This window comes from Thamnophis sirtalis, unplaced genomic scaffold, assembly GCF_051295495.1.
Source record: "Thamnophis sirtalis isolate CommonGarterSnake01/CBP01778 unplaced genomic scaffold, rThaSir2_p1.2 scaffold_4, whole genome shotgun sequence".
Lineage (NCBI taxonomy): Eukaryota > Metazoa > Chordata > Lepidosauria > Squamata > Natricidae > Thamnophis > Thamnophis sirtalis.
Window position 1 is genome coordinate 130,388,766 of NW_028261384.1, and position 20,135 is coordinate 130,408,900.

At 39.5% G+C, this 20,135-nt stretch overlaps 1 protein-coding gene across 1 annotated transcript; it reads right to left on the reverse strand.

Annotated features, from left to right (window-relative positions):
- Nucleotides 1-4,157: 4,157 nt before the first annotated feature.
- On the reverse strand, nt 4,158-13,441 carry LOC106556160 (vomeronasal type-2 receptor 26-like). Its single transcript, XM_087712064.1, has 4 exons — nt 13,271-13,441; nt 9,911-10,765; nt 6,043-6,169; nt 4,158-5,053 (listed from the first exon to the last, which is right to left on the reverse strand). The coding sequence occupies exons 1-4, from the start codon at nt 13,439-13,441 to the stop codon at nt 4,158-4,160; spliced, it is 2,049 nt and encodes a 682-aa protein (XP_087568190.1).
- Nucleotides 13,442-20,135: the final 6,694 nt, after the last annotated feature.

The window sequence follows — 20,135 nt, forward strand, 5'->3', positions numbered from 1 at the left end:
TCCTAGAAAAATGAAATATCCTGGGAAATATTGAAAAGGCAGAATATTATACTTCCCTGGATAAAAAATGGAGTAACATGTTTTTAGGCAGGAAACAGACTCACTCTTAATAGCCCCCACTTTTAGCAATGACTTTAACTTTAAATTTAAATTTTAATAAATTTATATGCCGCCCAATCCCGTAGGACTCCGGGCGGCTTACAGAAAAAGTTAATATAGGAGTTAAAATGAAGAACAATTTAAAAAGAAACAATTTAAAAAGAACGCACTATACACTCAATCTGGGTGGGGATGGGCCTCATTCCTGAAGTCAACAGCCCCAGGCCTGCCGGAATAGCCAGGTTTTAGTGGCTTTTCGGAAGGCTGAGAGAGTGGGGAGGGTCCAGATCTCTGCGGGTAGGTCGTTCCACAGGGTCGGAGCAGCTACAGAGAAGGCCCTCTCCGAGGAGCCGCCAGCCGGCATTGTCCATTACAGGCCTGAGTCAGCCTATTCTACATAAGAAAGATCTACCTCCCTCAGGCAGACCCATCTGCAACGGATATTCACCACATGGCATCTGGGAACTCAACTAAGCTTGGCACTCAAAAGACAGACAGCCTACAAAGTTAGCTAAGACTCCTGCCCCTTGGGAGTCTGACAACCAATCTGGATGCATTTCTTGCACAGGAACTGGAAGCTATGGAATGGGGCCAAATAGAGGGTATAAGAAACTCAGGGACCCTCAGCAAGACCCTTTTTTTCTCTTCTTTTTGTTCACTCAACATGTTCAAAACATTTGATCCCCTTTTTACCTAGGACCTCAAGCCATGTGGTCCTGTCCACCATTAAAAACCATCTTTCCAAACAGCCTCCATGTTTCCAGTGTCTTTTTCCCCTCTTGGAATTGAATCCAGAAGGACATTTCTTCCAACAAGGAGAGGATTACAAGTAACTCAGAACTCATCACCAGATGTATAGCCAACCTCTAGATCTGTTTGCAGATCTTCAACAAGAAAATCCATTAAGTCTAAGTAATTCTAACTGTTTTTTTCCACCCTAGAAAAATGTTTGTTGTTGAATGGCTATGAGAAGGAGACTCTTCATATTACAGGCTCCCATCCCCCTTCATTTATAGGTAGCAGGTTGATTTTATATTAAAAAGATGTTGACACACTCTAGAAAGAATGCAGAGAAGAGCAATAGAAATGATTAGGGAACTTGAGGTTAAAACATGAAGAATGGTTGCAGCAATTAGGTGTGTGGGGTTGTGGATGCTCCAACAAAGGTTTAAGAGAAAAAATGGACAACCATGTGTCTGAAATGGTTCCCCTACAAATGCGCGCTCGACTAAAGCGCGCCCGACAAAACCGCAGTGACAAAACCACGGCGACAAAACCGCGAGTTCTAAATTGCGCCAGCGAATGAGCGCAGAAGCACGCCGACAACAGTGCGCCAACAGGGACTTCCTGGGAGGAGCTTGCTGATGGTGGCAGCTTAAAATTAGCTGCCCCCGAATTCATGGTCACGTATCTGCTTAGATGATCATCCATCTGACATCTTAACAGAGAAGAAGAAGGGAAGAAGATTTAGTTTTGCTGGCAAATGCCCTTCGATTTTTGCAGCTTTTGTGCCTGCAGAGAGAGAGGGGCGCAGAACGGCGTCCGTGCTGGGAACTTCAAACTGCCCTGTGCAGTACAAAGTAAGATCTTTCCCACTCAGTTCACAGCTTTGATTTATTTGATTTTAATACGAGCTGAATCCGTTCACGTGGACATTAATTGTTTACCAAGATCATAGCTTCTTTTTTTTTACAAGATCTTCCTCTGAAAATCTATTTACTTAGAGGCTTTTAAAATGGTGCCGAGCCAGCTGGATTCTCCGGTAACAATGATTATCTTCTTAATTTCCTTGTTAAATGCTACAGAACTCTAAAACTTCAAAGGAGTGTCTTATCACCTGTTTCACAATCGGCCAGCAGAAACTTTTTAATTAGTTTCATTTTTACAAGACTTCCTTTCTCTCATTAATCTTGCTTAATGGAATTTAAATTGCTGGAATTTAAATGGTGATGAATCTGCTGAACTGTCTTGTTACAATGCTTATTCTCTGAAAGTTTTGCCAAGCCTCAAATTTCAAAGTAAAGGGAGAAATTCAGCATCTTTACTTATAGCTGCACAGTCAGGCAGCAGATTTTTATTAATTGCTGGAAGATAAAATTTGGAATGGCCTCAAAACCAAATTTTAATCTGAAACTGTCGCCCTCTATCCGCAGGGGCACATCCCCAGTGCCTGGCACAAGGTTGCAGCCTCCGCTCCCTACGCCCCCTGCTGGAGATTTGTTAATGAAAGAATTCTTTTTGAGTGAATTAAGTGTGGCTCTTAACGCACAGACAATTAAAATGGAAGATAAACTTAGAGATCTTAAAGAGGAGATAAAACAGGAGATAAAACAGGAGGGAAAAGAGGAAATAAAAGAAATAAAAGGGGAAATAAAAGGAGAAATAAAAGGACTTAAACAGGAGTTGTATGAGAAAATCGATGCCAGGGTTGTTAAAATTAAAGATGAAACAGTGCGCCAACAGAAGCATGCTCTACACCTAACCCTAACGCTAACCCTAAACCTAACCCTAACCCTAAACCTAAACCTAACCCTAAACCTAAACCTAAATCTAAACCTAATCCTGAACCTAACCCTGAACCTAACCCTAAACCTAACCCTAAAACTACCCCTGAAACTAACCCTTACCTTAACTTAAATCGTGCTTCCGTCGGCGCGCTGTTGTCAGCGCGCTGTTGTCGGCGCATTGATGATGTTGCAGGTTTGTTGCCACGGTTTCATCGCTGCGCTTTAGTCGGGCACACATTTGTCAGGTCACGTCTGAAATAGTATAGGGTTTCCTGCTTGAGGAGGGAGTTAGATTATAAGATCTCCAAGGTCCCTTGCAATTCAGTTAGTCTGTTATTTCTAATCTAGTTATATCATTCTACTTGACTTATTCTTTGAACTGGGAGTTAAGTTCATAATTAGGCTACATTAATAAAGACAGTCAAAGTTAAATCAGTCATAGTCATAAGAGTCATTTTCAACATATTTTAATGAAAAGCACATTGACTACTTTTTAAAGATATTCCTAATTATTGTAGTTCCGTATTCTGAGAACTAAATGATTTAGCTAAACATTTTTAACAACATAATGAAAATGAACTGTCAATTTGCCAACAAATTTATCCACTATTAATATTTTAGGATATCAAGGACCATGTGATTGCTTGTTGCCATCTTCATCTCCACATACAAAGAGATATGTGGCAAGTGAAAAGTAAAAAAATAAAAAAATCTATTATCTAAAAATAATAATTAAAAAATACATTAAAAGAAAAAAACAAATAAATTTAAAGGGCAGACTCAATGAACTATTAGCTTTTTTTCTCCCATAGTTTTCTATGTTTCTATGAAAGTACATTTTGCCATAACCTAATCATAGTTGTGATTCATACTGGCATATATTGGTGAAATACTTTTATCCAGTTAGACTAAACTATGATATTTTTTTGGATTTCATAATCTTCAGACCTATCCTGTTAATCTTTATGGGTGATGTATATCATTATTCATTTATTTATAGTGCCTAGCTGCAAAGTCATGAGTTTTTCCCGTGTCTTTGGTTTCCTAGATATTGTGTCTAACAACAAAACTCACTTTTCCTTAAGCAGCCTATCAAATGTTCATATGCTGGAGCAAAGCTTAATTGAGCCAATCTCTATAAATTATTTAGATCTTTGAGAATTAGAATGGATTTACTTTGAGTAATGTTAGCTGGATCCATTATATCGATCCAAGAAATGTATATGGTTGGGAAAAGGAAACAAAGGTAATAGGGTAGGAGAAGGTACATTCTCAGAATCAAAGAAAATTGAATTATGCTGTGCTATAGATACTTTGTGAAGGTATGACTTTGTAGAAAAGGCTGCCATAAGAGATAACAGCAGTCATGAAAGTGGTCAGGGGAAGGCAGTGCTTCAACTTCTGGGTCATATATTAAAGACAAAAAGCAGTGATAGAGAATTCTGGTTGGAGAAAACAAAAGACCCTCATTAATGTCACTTTGTATTATTTTGTTAGAGTAGGGGAAAGGCTGCATTGAATCAATGAGCAAACTGAATTTCATATTCAGGATTATTTTTTTCTTAACTGTTCCTTTGTATTCAGATCAGGTCTCAGAATAATGATGTAGCATTTGGGGGAAAAGATGCAGCCCAGTAATCCAGCTGCTGAAGCCAAAATGGAGAAGATCTCCACAGCCACCATGTATTTCCCCTTGGTACTCAAATAGGTTGGAACAAATGATATCCAGACACTACAAAAGACCAACATGCTGAAGGTGATAAATTTGGCTTCATTAAAACTATCTGGTAACTTCCTAGCTAGAAAGGCTACTGTGAAACTGACAGAGGTCAAGAGGCCCAGAAAACTAAGAACAATATAAAACATTGTGGTTGAACCTTCATTACATTCTAGGACAATTTCTTCAGCTACAGAGTGCATGTCAGAATCTGGGAATGGGGGAGAAATTGTCAGCCACACTGTGCAAATGGTAAATTGTGTTAGGGAGCAAAATAGGACAATAGAAAAAGCCAGCCTATTCCCCACCCATTTCCTCATTTTGGAACCTGGCCTGGTAGCCATGAAAGCAAGAACAACAATGATTGTTTTCCCTAATATGCAAGAAAGGGCTACAGAGAATATGATCCCAAATGCAGCTTGTCGCATGAAACATTTTCCTTGGTCAGGTTGCCCAATGAAGAGCAAACTGCACAGGAATGAGAGCAGGAGAACAATGAGAAGAATGTAGGTGAGGCTCCTGTTGTTGGCTTTGACAATGGGAGTGTCCCATTGTTTAATGAAGATCCCCAGCACCAAAGCTGTGATGAAAGAAAGGAAGAGACTAACACTGGCCAAGGTGATTCCCAGTGGCTCATTGTAAGACAGGAAGGTTGTTGTTTTTAAAATACAAAGATTTTGAGCCTTATTTGGATATTGGTCTTCTGAACATTGAAAGCAGTCAACTGCATCTAGAAAAACAAAGCATCATGGTCAATTTCTATTCAACGCTCAGGTAGCAGGACTGAGAGTTAATTATTGGACTTATTTTTCCCTAATTAAGTAATGCCTATTTCAGTGGGTAAGATGCTGAGCTTGTTGATCAGAAAGCTCGGCAGTTCAGCAGTTCGAATCCCTAGCACTGCATAACAGAGTGAGCTGCCATTACTTGTCCCAGCTTCTGCCAACCTACCAGTTCAAAATCATATAAAAATGCAAGTAGAAAAATAGGGACCACCTTTGGTGGGAAGGTAACAGCCTTCTGTGTCCCTTCGGAATTTAGTCATGTCAGCCATATGACCACAGAGAAGTCTTCGGACTCTTCAGCTTTGAAACATAGATGAGCACCACCCCTTGGAGACCGAAATGACTAGCACATATGTGCAAGGGGAACCTTTACCTTTCATTTATATTTTGTGTGATTCTATAAATATGCAGATCTTCTGACACTTAGATATTGTTTGTGGTATCCCTTTCATTTTTAGTATTTATAAAGCTATTGTCAACCCTGAAACCATTTTGGAGCATCTTCAGAGCTCCCACAGTGAGGCTGGTTGGAGCTGTGGGAATGGGAGGGCGGGTAGAGATAGCTGGGGACTTGTAGCTAAAATAAAATTCTTCCTCCTAGGAATCAAGGATGCTCCCACCAGGTGCTGGGGAGGCATTGACTGAAACCAACTGGAGTTGGGACTGTGACCTGGTTGGACCATGTGATGGACATATGGACTCAGAGAAGTCAGGTTTTCACCAGATGTGCCAATACAACATGCCTAATAAATTTGGACTTTGAGAAGCACTTTGACCTCAGAGTTTTGATTGTGTTGGATCTATTGTTTGGAACCCTGACAGATATTTAATTGGTTTAATCACCACATTACAAGTCAGTTGTAGAACGTTTGGAAATAAGCATTTTGAATCACAGTTAAGAAGACTGAATAGTTTTGCACAACACCGCTCTTACCCATCTGGTTTGAAATTTTCCCTTTTGCACATGGAAGGCAATCATAACAGCAAAATGGCTTCCCTTCTATTTTCATCTTCCGAGACCCAGAATAGCAATTGTCATTGCATACAGAAAGAGGTAGAACCTATCAAGAAGTGAAACCAGGATCTATTAAAACTCAAAAGTTTCAGAACATTCTATTTGAATGTCTTTCAGGAGTTGATGGGAAACTAACAAAGTAAGAACAATTTCACCATTCTTTCTGTCATTTGGGACATAAAGAGAAAATTGGCAGAATCCCCATCCATTATCCTCCTCCTCTTCCTCCTAATCCTAATCATCATCATCATCATCATCATCATCATCATCATCATCATCATCAGTTGGAAGGGATCTTAAAAGCACAAGGTGTAAAAGTACATCTTATGTACTTTTATGGGTAGAGCAGTGGTGGGTTTCAAAAATTGTTCGAACCTACTCTGTGGGTGTGGCCTCCTTTGTGGGAGTGGCTTGACAGCCATGTGACCTGGTGGGAGTGGCTTGCCGGTCATGTGCTCTCTCTCTCTCTCGCTCTCTCTCCTTCCTTTTCTCTCTCTGTCCCTTTTTCCTTTTTTCCTTTCATCTCTCTCTCACTTTTTCTTTCTTTTTTCTTTTTTTATTTGTTTTTTTCTTCCTTTCTTTCTCTTCCCTTTTCTCTTTCTGTGTGAGTCTGTCTGTCTGTCTGTCTGTCTGTGTCAGTGGTGGGTTTCAAAAATTTTTGGAACCTCTTCTGTAGGTGTGGCCTGCTTTCCGGGTCCACTGGTGGAACCTCTTCTAACCGGTTCAGTAGATTTGACGAACCGGTTCTTCCGAATAGGTGCGAACTGGTAGGAAACCACCTCTGGGGTCAAGGAAGAAAATGTGTCTTATTTGAGAGCAAACATAATAACAGAGTTGAAAGGGACTTTGGAGGTCTTCTAATCCAACTCGTGCTCAAACAGCAGACCCTATATTATTTCAGAGAAATGGATGTCCCGTCTCTTCTTAAAAACCTCCAGTGAGGAAGCACCCATAAGCCTTGAAGGCAAGCTGTTGATTGTTCTCATTCAGAAAATTTCTCCTTAGTTTTACATTGCTTCTGTCCTTGGTTAGTTTCCAGCCATTGTTTCCAGCTACCTTCTGATATTTTGGAGAATAGTTTGACTCCCTCTTCTTTGTGGCAGCTGCTCAAATATTGGAACAGTGCAGTGGTGGGTTTCAAAAATTGTTTGAACCTACTCTGTGGGTGTGGCCTCCTTTGTGGGAGTGGCTTGCCGCCCATGTGACCGGATATGAAGATGCCGACGACACTTGTCAGAACCACCTTAAATTACCTCACACACAGCACTGGCATTCATAAGAATATGATGTAAACTTGTTTTTTAAAAGGCATCTTTGGTTTGCGTTAAAACTTCAACACACGCAATGTTCTGATTGCACCACAAATGCAGTAGTCATCCTTACTTTTCACAGAGGCACTGAGTTTTATAAATATAAGCATGATAGTGTAGAATAATCATATCCAAGGACTAGTGGTGGGTTTCAAAAAACTTTGGAACCTCTTCTGTAGGTGTGGCCTGGTTTCCGGGTCCACTGGTGGAACCTCTTCTAACCGGTTCAGTAGATTTGACAAACCGGTTCTACCAAATAGGTGCGAACTGGTAGGAACCCACCTCTGGAACAGTGCTATCACGTCACTCCTTGTCCTTCTTTTCTAAATCCATACACTATCTACAATATTTATTTCTGTTTGTGCATTTCACTGCTGATTATTTTTTTAAACATTTCACCACTCCACTACTGAATGCCACCCAAATAAATAACAAAAACAACAACAATCATCATCATCATCATCCAGGCAGGCTAGATGAAAGACAATTGAAGAGCAGAGTTTGAGGATGGTATTATTTTCAGTGTACCAAAATGGTAATAGATCCATCCTGTTGCTGAAGCAAAGAAAAATAATGGTTCTTGCCTCCCCTGGGAAACACATAGAGGTGGTTCCATGGAGCTTAGGGGGTCTTTGATTGCTTGGAACTTTGCAATGATTCAAAGCTAATTCCTTGCTTGTTTCCTTCTTTCTCCCTGGCTGTGCATTTCCAAATCAGGATAATCAATCACTGGATCAAACAGAGGCTGACTGCTCCCCAGATACAATAATTAGTAAATAGAAACTTGAAAATCCGGAAAAGCCATTTAAGAAAAGACTAAGGAGAAAATGCTATTTTTTCTGGGGGAAATCAACTTTCAGATGAAAGGGACTGTTTATAGACAAAAGGAAATATTTCTTATGTCTTCTTAATAATTTGTGAATTATATGATAAATAGCTTTAATTTAATTTAATTCACTGAAGCAGTTGGTGTGAGCTTAAATGGACTCCGGAGAATGGTAGAGGACAGGAAGGGCTGGATGAACAATATTCATGGGGTAGCGATGGGTCAGACATGACTTCACAACTAACAAGCTTTAATTACTTTAAAAACTTTCAAATATATATTTAAACTAGACAAGGTTAAAATGCCAGCAGGAATAGATAGCAGCTATTGGATTAAATTCTGCTAAAACCATTAAGATTTAATAAAGATATATCAGTAAATTATTTTGCTATACAGAGATTTAAGCCTTTTTATTTCAAAATCTCTGGTCATTATTTCTTCATCTTTGCAGTTTTTGGACTGACAACTTTAATAGTAAGATACATTCGAATCAATAATTCTGGAAACAAGAAAGGAAGGGGAAGGATACACATTTTGACATCTGAGCAGAAATACCTGGTTAAACATGGTGGGCCAGATGATGTCTTGTGCAGAAACGGTGAATAGCTTATCTGGAGAAGCTGCTGGGTCAATCTTTCCAACTTTGAATTTAACAAAGGTCTCATTTGGGAATGTGACCCAGTTGATAATGTCAAATCCAGTGTCTAAATTTCCATTTTTGTTAAAGGAAATTTTTTCTCCTGCAGTGTTATTAAATGACATGGTTCTCAAATAGTGATGGAACTAAAATGAAGGAAAGGTTGGTAATTAAAATGAAGGGATGGGATGGGACAGGAAGGGGAGGGGAGAGGAGAAGAAGGGAGGGGAGGGCAGAGGGAGAGGGAAAAGAAGGAAGGGAAGGAGGGAGGGAGAGCAATTTCAATGTTATTAAGTGATGGATATTGATTTACTACAAATGAGTTCATCAATAGAATTAGAGTTCTTCAACCCCTCATTCATGTTTCTCCCCTGCCATACCTGTTCCAAACAGGTAAATTTTGCTGTATCTTAATCCTTTCCAGCATATTGTTATATCATTATTGTAGCCTTGTTGCCTATTCAGCTACAAAGGTTCCTCTAGGTCCCAAAAAGATTTGGAAAGCGGAGTAGCAGGAGACTTAAAATCAACACTCCAGTGTATCCCTAATAGTAGGACAGAGCATGACCCGACAAATGCGCACCCGACAACAGCACGCCGACAAAACCGCGGCGATAAAACCATGACGTCGACAGCATGCCCACAAAGGTGCACCGACAAAAGAGTGCTGACAGAAGCGCCATTACGGTTAAGGTAAGGGTTAAGGTAAGGATAAGGGTTAGGGTTACTTTTAGGTTTAGAGTTAGGTTTAGGGTTAGGTTCAGGGTTAGGTTCAGGGTTAGGGTTAGGGTTAGGTTTAGGGTTACCTTTAGGGTTAGGTTTAGGGCGCGCTTCTGTCAGCGTGCTGTTGTCGACGCGCTTCTGTGCTCATTCGTCGGGGCGATTTTGAACTTGTGTTTTTCTTCCTGCGGTTTTGTCGGTGCGCTTTTGTCGAGCATGCATTTGTCAGTGAACCAGACAGAGACTGCATTAGAGAGAAGAGTAATGGGAAATATTCATTCAATCTCTTATTACCTGCCATGCTGTTTGAGTTAAAAACATTTCTCTCCCAACTTTTGCTCTTGTTCTGTGTTTTGGGGGAAACATGGCTTGTAAAGCATGTGCCACAGCATAAACTGTGTTGTAGATGCTGTAACTCTGTCCAGTCATGGTGGTGTCAAACACAGATTTAGGTAGCTTGTCCAACTTCTCTTCTCCAGTGCACAGCATTCCAGCATCTTCATCTAACTTATCTTTAGGAAAAGAGCATTCAAAAGCCTGTTCCCAGAACACTCTCATTAAATGGTCTTCCACTTCTGATGTTGGGTTTCCCATCTGAAGGAATTTATTAAATCCAGAAATCTCCTTGGAAGAAACCTCAAAAGTTAAAACACCATGGAAAAACTCCATACCCCTAGTTTTTTGAAAGGGAAGGGATGTAAACTCCATCTGGGCTGGCATTATCCAAATTTTATCTTTTCTCTCGATGGATATCTCTTCAAATTCTGTAAAATAGGGCAACATTCTAACAATGACGGTGACCTGGTTTTCACAATATAGGACGATGACATTGGTAGTGCTGTTCATGATAAGAATGTACATTTTACTAAAATCTTTAAAGGCTGCTGTAATATCATTAGAAAATGTTTCCTTGGCCATCTCTCCTGTGAACTCAAAGCAGATACCTTTTTGGGAAAACAACGGAACAGCATTTTGAATGAATCTGTCTCCACTCTCATTACGTTGGAGAATCAGCCCAATCCATGTCCAACTAAAATGCAACAGCAAGTGGAGAATACCCAGAATCTGTTGGTCACCATCTGGGAAAAAACGATGGAAGAAAACAGCTTGTATCTTGTCATCTATCATAGGAGAAGATCCATATATCAGCTAAATGTAGGGGGGAAAAGGTGAGGTCATGATTTTCCAAAATGAAGTATTTACTATTTTTGAAAAATCAGTTCTAAATCCATGGTCTTTTTTTTTTTCTTGAAAAGGTTTTTATTTTCCATTTTTTCATTTTCATACACTCACATATATACTGTGCATAGCCGGAGCCATACAACATTAAACAATAATCACAGCAATTCCTCTTGTCAACAATACCCCCAAAAATAGAAACCCAATATACCTCTTCCACTCTCCATACACCTCTTTCTTCCACCACCCTCCAACTTTCTATCTTCCCTCCATCATCCCCCTCTACCCTACTTCCCCTCCCCCTCTACCACTCCTCTCTCCCGATCTACTCCCTCCCTTCCTTCTCACCCTCCCTCTCATCCTCTCTCCCGCCCTCTCTACCCATCTTTCTTCTATCCCACTCCTCCTCGCCTTGGTGTATTTCCACTATATGTCAATGTACTTAACCTATCCTATTATAACAGAGAAATTAAAGAAAAGCAGTATACATGTGAAGTCGCATTACATTGAAGTCCAACACATCGTATCTATCCTAGTATATATCCCTCCCTCCCCCCACCCTCCCCCCCAACACCCCACCTCCCTCCCCCCCCAACTTCCCAGAGCCCGTACACGGTATAGATTTTTAACAAACACAGTCTAAAATATATTGAGAAAAAAGAAATAAAAAAGGGTTAATAACATCTCTACATTGATCTTAGCTTCTTCTTGCTACACTAACTTTGAACAGTTTAAATCATTCCTGATCTTAAGCATAGGCTATCTGGAATTTCTTAGTCCCATATTTGTTTTGTATATAGTCAATCCATTTTTTCCAGTCTCGTTTATATCTTTCATTTGAATGATCTTTAAGATATGCTGATATTTTAGCCACCTCAGATAAATTTGTAACTTTCAATGTCCATTCTTGAGTTGTAGGTAGGCTTCTTCCAGTATTGCCCCACCAACAGTCTTGCTGCAGTTATTAAGTGCAGAATCAAGTTAGTCTCTACCACTGTAAAGTCCATGGTCTTTGTTGTAAACATTGATGTAAACATTAATAGATATCTAATCTTGTTCATAAAAACCTGATGTTTAGAAGTAGTATAATTGCCAAGTTAAAGACAGAAATGCATTAATTTGTGACCAAGATAGCATCTGGATTTACACTTAAAATGGGGGAAAAATGAGACTTAGATGTTAGGTTTTGATGAGACTTGAGACTTTCAAAAAGAGATTGGACTGCCATTTGTCAGAAATGATGTAGGGTCCCTGCTTGAGCAGGGAGTTGGACTAGATGACCTATAAGGTCCCTTCCAACTCTGTTAATCTGTTAACTGGAAATGTAAACAAAGGGTTGAGATTGTAGCTTTTTTGTACATCTTACTCCAATTTAAAAAGTCAAAAATCAATGGGTTCTATTTTTCTTTTTGGGCCTTCATTTCTTTTCTTTATCTTTCTTGATTTTTTGTTTCTATTCGTGTTTTATCATATAATGAACTTTAATAAAAAAATTAAAATAATGCTATAACCATCTCATTCAGGAAATGTTATAACCATATCAGAAATGAGTCTCTCTAGTTCCTTGAATGTAAAAACAGCTGAGAGGAAAAGCACTTTTAATTAGCAATAGCAATAGCAGTTAGACTTATATACCGCTTCATAGGGCTTTCAGCCCTCTCTAAGCGGTTTACAGAGTCAGCATATCCCCCCCCCCCACAGTCTGGGTCCTCATTTCACCCACCTCGGAAGGATGGAAGGCTGAGTCAACCTTGAGCCGGTGAGATTAGAACCGCTGAACTGCAGATAACAGTCAGCTGAAGTGGCCTGCAGTACTGCACCCTAACCACTGCGCCACCTCGGCTCGGTTAGGCAATCCAGACTGTGAAACCAGTCTTGCAAGTCTGAAAGCATTTCCCCCTCTCCTGTTTAATCTACAAAGTTATATTTTTTAAAAAAACAAAACACCAAACATCAACATGATGAATAATGTACTGGTGATGTGACATAGATATGACATAGATATATTTAGATAGATATGTTTACTAGATTTACTACCAAATCTGAAACCAAACTAATTAATATACTGTGATTCCTTAACTTATAAATACACTTAATAGGAATGTTAATATGTTTTCATCAATACATTTTCTCGCCATTGTTATAATAACAATATTAAATATTCATGGATTTGATTAAGCAATTCAATGTATTAGTATTTGGGAATATTTATCTTGGTCTTTATATTACAGAATGATCCTTCCTTCTTTCTTTCTTTCCTTCCTTCCTTCCTTCCTTCCATCCCTCCCTCCCTCCCTCCCTCCCTCTTTCCTTCCTTCCTTCCTTCCTTCCCGGAGTCAATTCTGAAATGTTTTCTCAAATTGGTTTGCACACAGATTTTTTTTAACCAGATCATTGTCTAGGCTACAGTGCTTCCTCCTATCTGTCAAATTTTTTGTCACAGCCCACGATATGCATTTCAAGAGCAAATCTTACCTGGGGCATCTTGTAGACATTCAAAATGTTTGCCATGAAGGGACAGATGTGAGAGTTAGGTCCTGCAATAACAGATATTGCCCTATCCTTGGCATCACATTTATAATTGGGGATAAATCTGCCCCGTGTTGAGAGAAGCTCCATTGAAGCCAAGTAAGTCCATCTCGCCATGAAATAACTGTTAGAGAGGTGCATACCCAGAGTCACATTGGGTAAAATGTGATGGTTTTCATTGATCTCCTTTACAGCAAAAACTAAGGCCAGGATATGTTGGTAGTTCTGTAGAAAAAATCTGCACAAATACATTACAAATCATATTTCACATAAAGAATGTGGCATTACATGTATTTCATTTACAATTCTGCTAAATTCTATACAGAAAAAAAACAGATTACATAGTACCATGCAAGAAGAAATCATGTAAATTCATTAGCACTTTTAAAATTTTATCATTCCCACAGATGGATTGAATGATAGGTAGAGAGACAGAGAAAGACAGACAGACATACATATAGGGAGACAGACAGAGATTTCTGAGATTTTTCAATGAAAGAGAAAATGGTCCCAGACAAAACATTAATTTTTTTAAGCAAGCTGCTATGATTCCTAAAAATTATTTACTAGGAAACTGATGGATTGCTTGAATTAATGCTAAGAATAACATTGTGATCTACCTATAACTTTCAAACCTACTTTTAAGTCTTGTATCTTTAGCTCTTCAATCGTCACCTTGGGTATTTTTATGGGTAAAGAAAGAAAATGTGTTTTGAACCTTACTTGAGAGCAAACAGAATAACAGAGTTGAAAGGGACTTTGGGGGTCTTCTAGTCCAACCCTCTGCTTAAGCAGGAAACCCTTTCTCAAAATTTCACCTTAGTTCTAGGTTGGTTCTCTCCTTGATTAGTTTCCATCCATTGCTTCTTGTCTTACCTTCAGGTGCTTTGGAGAATAGGCTGACCCCCTCTTCTTTGTGGCAGCCCCTTTGATATTCGAACATTGCTATCATGTCACCCCTAGTCCTTCTTTTCATTAAAAATTTCATTGGGATAGAGCCAAGGTGGCACAGTGGGTAGAGTGCAGTACTGCAGGCCACTTCAGTTGACTGCTAGTTCAGCAGTTCAGCGGTTCAAATCTCACCGGCTCAGGGTTGACTCAGCCTTCCATCCTTCCAAGGTGGGTAAAATGAGGACCCAGATTGTGGGGGCGATATGCTGACTCTGTAAACCACTTAGAGAGGGCTGAAAGCCCTATGAAGTGGTATATAAGTCTAACTGCTATTGCTAACTGCTAACTGCTATAAACTAAATATACTCAATTCCTGCAACTGTTTTTCATGTGTTCCATACAAATGATGCATGGAATTCTTTTTTCTGAAATCCCTTATCCTAGTAAAAACTGCAACTGTTTCATTGGGGCAGCCCTACCTTTGTACCTCATACATATTAAATAAACAAATTAAAAGTATTACATAGTACCATTGTTCCCTAATATTCAGAAGAAAAAATAAACTGTTAAAGGTTGGCGTTCAATTAGCTACAAATAGTGTTTCAATATCAAAGCACTGAAGATTAATTCCACAGAATTCCAAGAAAATGAGAAAAACCCAATACAGAATTTGAACAAAAGCACTGGGGTGATATCTGCCTTAAATTTGTTCCTATGTCTGTGTATTTCTTATTTATTTACCAGGTAAGAAATATCAGTAGGAATCCATTTCTATTAGCTTAAGAATGAAGGAACTAACCAGCAAGAAACCAGGAGAAATAATTTGTGCTGCAAGCAACACCATTAACTAACTCAGTCCAGGCATCTTCTTAGAGAAAGATATCTGGTTTGAGACATGTGACAGCTAAAAAGAGAAAGTCTTTACATGATCTCATCAACCAGTTCTTCAGATGGATGTCTTGTGAAACCCACTCGATCAGATATCATGTAGAACTGAGAGAGTATCCCAGCTATCGTGAAATCTCTGGGCACAAAATACTTGTGCTTAATAAATTGAGGTTTCCCCACATTGCATGCCTTAGTACGAGAAAGAAGGCATGCGACCTCTGGCAATAGGACTGCTATTACTGCCATGAAAAATACCATCTTTTTCAAGAAGACTTTCATTACCAAATATGAACCGGTTCCATTTGCGACAATGAAACGTTTTTTTAAAAAAAGGAGTAGTTCTCATTATTTAGAAAAATCGGCATACATATATTCTTTCTCAGAGTGTGGCATTTCTAGCCCTTTGGTTCCACAAATAATAGCACCTTTCAGCCTTTACCTGAAGACTTCCCTTGGACATCCCTAAGGATTTGAGAAGAAGTTGCATTACCAAAACTCTGCTGGTAATTATAAGAGAAATCAATGGATGTTCAGTGAAGCTCCTTAGAGACTTTGAGTAAGAAATAGCATGATGATAACCAAAGGGCCCATAACCAGGGACATGCAGTCATGGGAGGAGGGGAGGCAGAGCCTCACCACTGTTATCATGAAAAGAAAAAAAATGTAAAAGGAAAAAGGCTGAGGTAGTTGCTGCCAGAGTCACAGTGGATGTCTCTGCTTAATGCTTAACTAAAGCCTCTAAAAAACTGCCCTCTAAAGGGGGCAGCAGGAGAACAAGGTGCCTCATTTAGTCTGACTTTATGATCACTCGAGCAGAGCTAAGCAAGGGTTAAAAGCCAAAAAATTCCTTGTGTAGATGAGGCATGTTGTCCTCCTGCCTCCTGTAGAGGGTGTTTTTTAGAGGCTTTTTAGAGGCTCTGGGAGCAACTAGATCAGTCTGACCTCAGAGCTCATGCCTTTTTCCTTTTACATTTTTTTCCTTTTCATGATGGCAGGCAAGAGCAGAATTGAAATCCTCTCTGAAACAGCTGGAAAAGGTGCATGTGTGGGGAGGGGAGAGGAATTCAAAAAGTTTGATTGCATGCAGACTCCTTGTTGCCTTTTCACACACACACACACAGCTGGATAAAAGTATATAAGCCCAGCTTCACTGATTACAAGTTTGAAAAAGCAACGTGGCTCCACCTGCAATCAAAGGCTCGGATTGGAAGGCAGCAGGGGAATGGGGAGGTATGGCAGAAGAGCTGTTTTCAAGCCATTGGAAAATATATCCAATCCAACTTCTGTGTTTGTGTTTGTTTGAGAGTGAGTGAGTGAGAGAGGGATCCAACTTCTCTGTGTATGTGTGTCTGTTTGAGATAGGGCAAGGGTGGGAGAGAGGGAGGAAGGAGGGGGAGGGAGAAGAAAAAGAATGAAGGAAAACATATTTCGCAAAGGAGAAAAATGCTGTCGCTTTAAATTGGAACTGAGCATACCTGGCTGTGGAATTCTGGGAGTTGAAGTCCACAAGTCTAAAAAAATTTGAAACCCCTGTGTCAGTGCCTCACCAGCCATAAACCTCACCACATGCCACTGCCCATAACTAACTATTATATAGGAACTAGAAGGAAAAAACACACAATTGTAATGAAAAAATATCATTCAAAAAACATTTTACTAAGTCTGTGTCTGTAAAGATAGAATTCTCTGGAACAATAGAATTATTATCTAATTTATACTCCCACCCTGGTGGATTCTTGGAAGCACATTAAAAGATGACTAATCCAAAAAGCCAAAGACAAGTGGACCCATCCTATTGTAGACATCCATCCCCCTTTATTCTATTTGGGTGGGGGGGGGTCTTTAAGTCCATGACATTTGGTTTAACCATCCTAATAGAAGTTGGTCTGTAAGCTTCTGCAAGATTCTTGGTATTGGAGCAGTGTGTAATGCTTCATAACTAAGCAAATAACAAAGAAATATCATTGGAGATAAGTTGTTAATTGGGCTACATTTACAAGGTGAATACATTTCAGTTTATTCAGTTTAAAGTTCTAAAATTTCAAAGAGCCACGTTTTTAACATAGCTGCAAAATAAAAATAAAAACCTGCTTGGATTTTTTAACTCATTTCAATGAGTCAATGAGTTCCTTTTTAATCCATATTCTCAAATACTATGGGGTACTGCTAGACAACACCTTTTAATAAACAGTACCAGTGACGTGCAGTGAGGTTTATGGCTGGTGAGGCAGCAATTTTTTTAGACTTGTGGACTTCAACTCCCAGAATTCCACAGCCAGGCATGCTCAGTTCCGATTTAAAGCAAAAGCATTTGTTTTTCTCCTTTGCTAAATAAATTTCCTTCATTCTTTTTCTTCTCCCTTCCCCTCCTTCCTCCCTCTCTCCCTCCCCCTCTCTCAAACACACACACACAGAGAAGTTGGTTTAGACTATCTCTCCTACCTCCTTCCCTCTCTCAGGAGAACGATGTGCCTCATCTAGGTCAGGAATTTTTTGGCTTTTAACCCTTGCTTAACTCTGCTCGGGTGATCATAAAATGTCAGACTAGATGAGGCACGTTGTTCTCCTGCCTCCTCCTGTAGAGGGCACTTTTTAGAGGCTTTTTTTAAAACAGTTAAGCACTAAGCAGAGTCATCCACAGTGACTCTGGCAGCAACTAGCTTAGCCTGACCTCAGCTCTTGCCTTTTTCCTTTTACATTTTTTTTTCTTTTCATGATGACAGTGGTGAGGCTCTGCCTCCCCTGCCTACACGTCCCTGGAGTACCCAGAACATGCTACTCCTAGAGCCAAGGTGGCGCAGTGGTTAAATGCAGCACTGCAGGCTACTGCTAGATCAGCAGGTCAGTGGTTCAAATCTCACCGGCTCAGGGTTGACTCAGCCTTCCATCCTTCCGAGGTGGGTAAAATGAGGACCCAGATTGTTGGGGGCAATATGCTGACTCTCTGTAAACCGCTTAGAGAGGCCTGAAAGGCCTATGAAGCGGTATATAAGTCTACTGCTATTGCTTGCTATTGCTACTCCTGATGGATTTGATAGGGCAAGCAGTGACAACTGGAGAAAGTTGGTCCCATAAATATTCCAGTCCCATGCCATGAAGGATGCTGTAGATTGCATGAATTACACCAGCAAGCCTATTGTGAGGAACTCACAAAGCAAACATATAATATAGTTATACATTTGATTAAAATCAAACAAGTCCTAAATCAACCAGATTGCATATAAAGCTGAACATATGTTCATATTGCCAGCTAACACACTTGTAATGTTATTTGAAGAATGACACACTTATCAATAAATACCTTATTTATTAAGTGTATTACTGCCTATGAAGTTTACACTAAGTAATACAATTATTTAATAGGTGTCTTACTGCCTAAAATATTCTCAAAATATACTGTGAATTCTCAGATATGCTCTACTTCTGTCTTATCAGTGTATCTTGGTGCATTCAGCAGCCAAGTTTCAATGTCATTCAGAATATTATAGAAGCAGAACCTTCTATAATTCAGACTGTTTTATTTTATCATGCACTTTCTCTAAATCAAATCTATTATTTTGCGAAGTCATAATTTCTAGCAATTGTTCAGAATTAATAAAATGAATGGTAGTTACAAAATCAGTCATATAAGCCATATCATTTAACCATATTTGGGGCAAATATATTTTTACATTTGCAAAGCTTTAAGGAAGGAAGAGAAAAAGAGGAGAATACTTAAAATATAGAGCAGAAAAGCTTAGAGGAAGAAAAGCATTTTCATAGTTCCACATCTCTGTAGGGACTTGGAAACATATCTTTTATCAGATATAATTCGTTTTCTTCCATCTTTCCACCCCAAAAGTATTTAGAAGCATAGAATGGTTTCTGACAATTTTGCAGTAAACAACACCGACTTGAATACACACACACATATCCCTAATAAATCCAATCTAAAAAATGAATGAAATAATGTGAAGTGGAGGGGGATGCCTTGAGCCCTGGAGCTTCAGCTGAGGGCGAAAGAGGTGGAGAAAGGAGAGAAGAGGATTCTGTCAGGTTTTGGCGGGAAGACTTTTGAGGGGAGAGTTGGCTGCAATCCTGATGTCAGCCTCTGTTTTGCTGCTTGCTTTCGGCTGCCATTGAAACAGGGAGGGGGGCATTGTATTTGGGTGGGGAAGGTCAGTGCAGGAGTGATTGTAAAAAGGGAGTTGTTCTCACCATCTACTGCACATGCTGCAGATAGAGGATTTGCCGCCAAGGCCAACTGTCCGGCATACCAGCCTGATGCTGCTTTTTGAAGTTGTCTCCCACATGACACCTGTGGAGTGTGCAAATTGGACTATGGGATGGGGTTACCAAGGGGAGGGGGTTAGGTCACTTATTGATATCTATGATTATGCACATTTTTGCCTCAGATCTTGCTTTGCCTAGCTACTATCTACTCATGACCAGTAAAAGTACTCTTAATTCTGCAAAATGGAGTTGAGTGGTTTCTTTCTTGATTACTGAGGGAAGCAGCCCTGACACCTGAGAAGTGAGGGGAGACATTTTATATCAAGCAAGGTTAGAAAGTGAGAAGTTAAAATTTTTAGTTTAATCCTGAAGTTTCAGCTGAGGGAGGAAGAGGGAAAGGAGAGAAGAGGGTTCTGTCAGGTTTTGGCAGGAAGACTTTTGGGAGAAAGTATTGGCTGAAATCCTGAGAAGTGAGGGGGGACATTTTATATCAGGCAAGAAATTGAGAAGTTAATTTTTTTAATTTAATCCTAAAGCTTCGGCTGAGTGAGGAAGAGACAGGGAAAGAGGACAAAAGGCCCTCTTGGCGAACCTGTAGTAAATCAGGTCAGGAACCCACCACTATCTACAAATATATGAAATGTATATACCCAATAAATCTATTCCTAGTAAATCAAATCTAATAATTAGATCTAAGGTTAATTTATGACCTGTGTATTCCTAATAAATATAAAGAATACTATACTATTGTCAGCATTCCAAATATCATCTAAAATTAAATCAGAGTCCAAGGCAGAGCTTTCCTCAAAACTCCAATTTA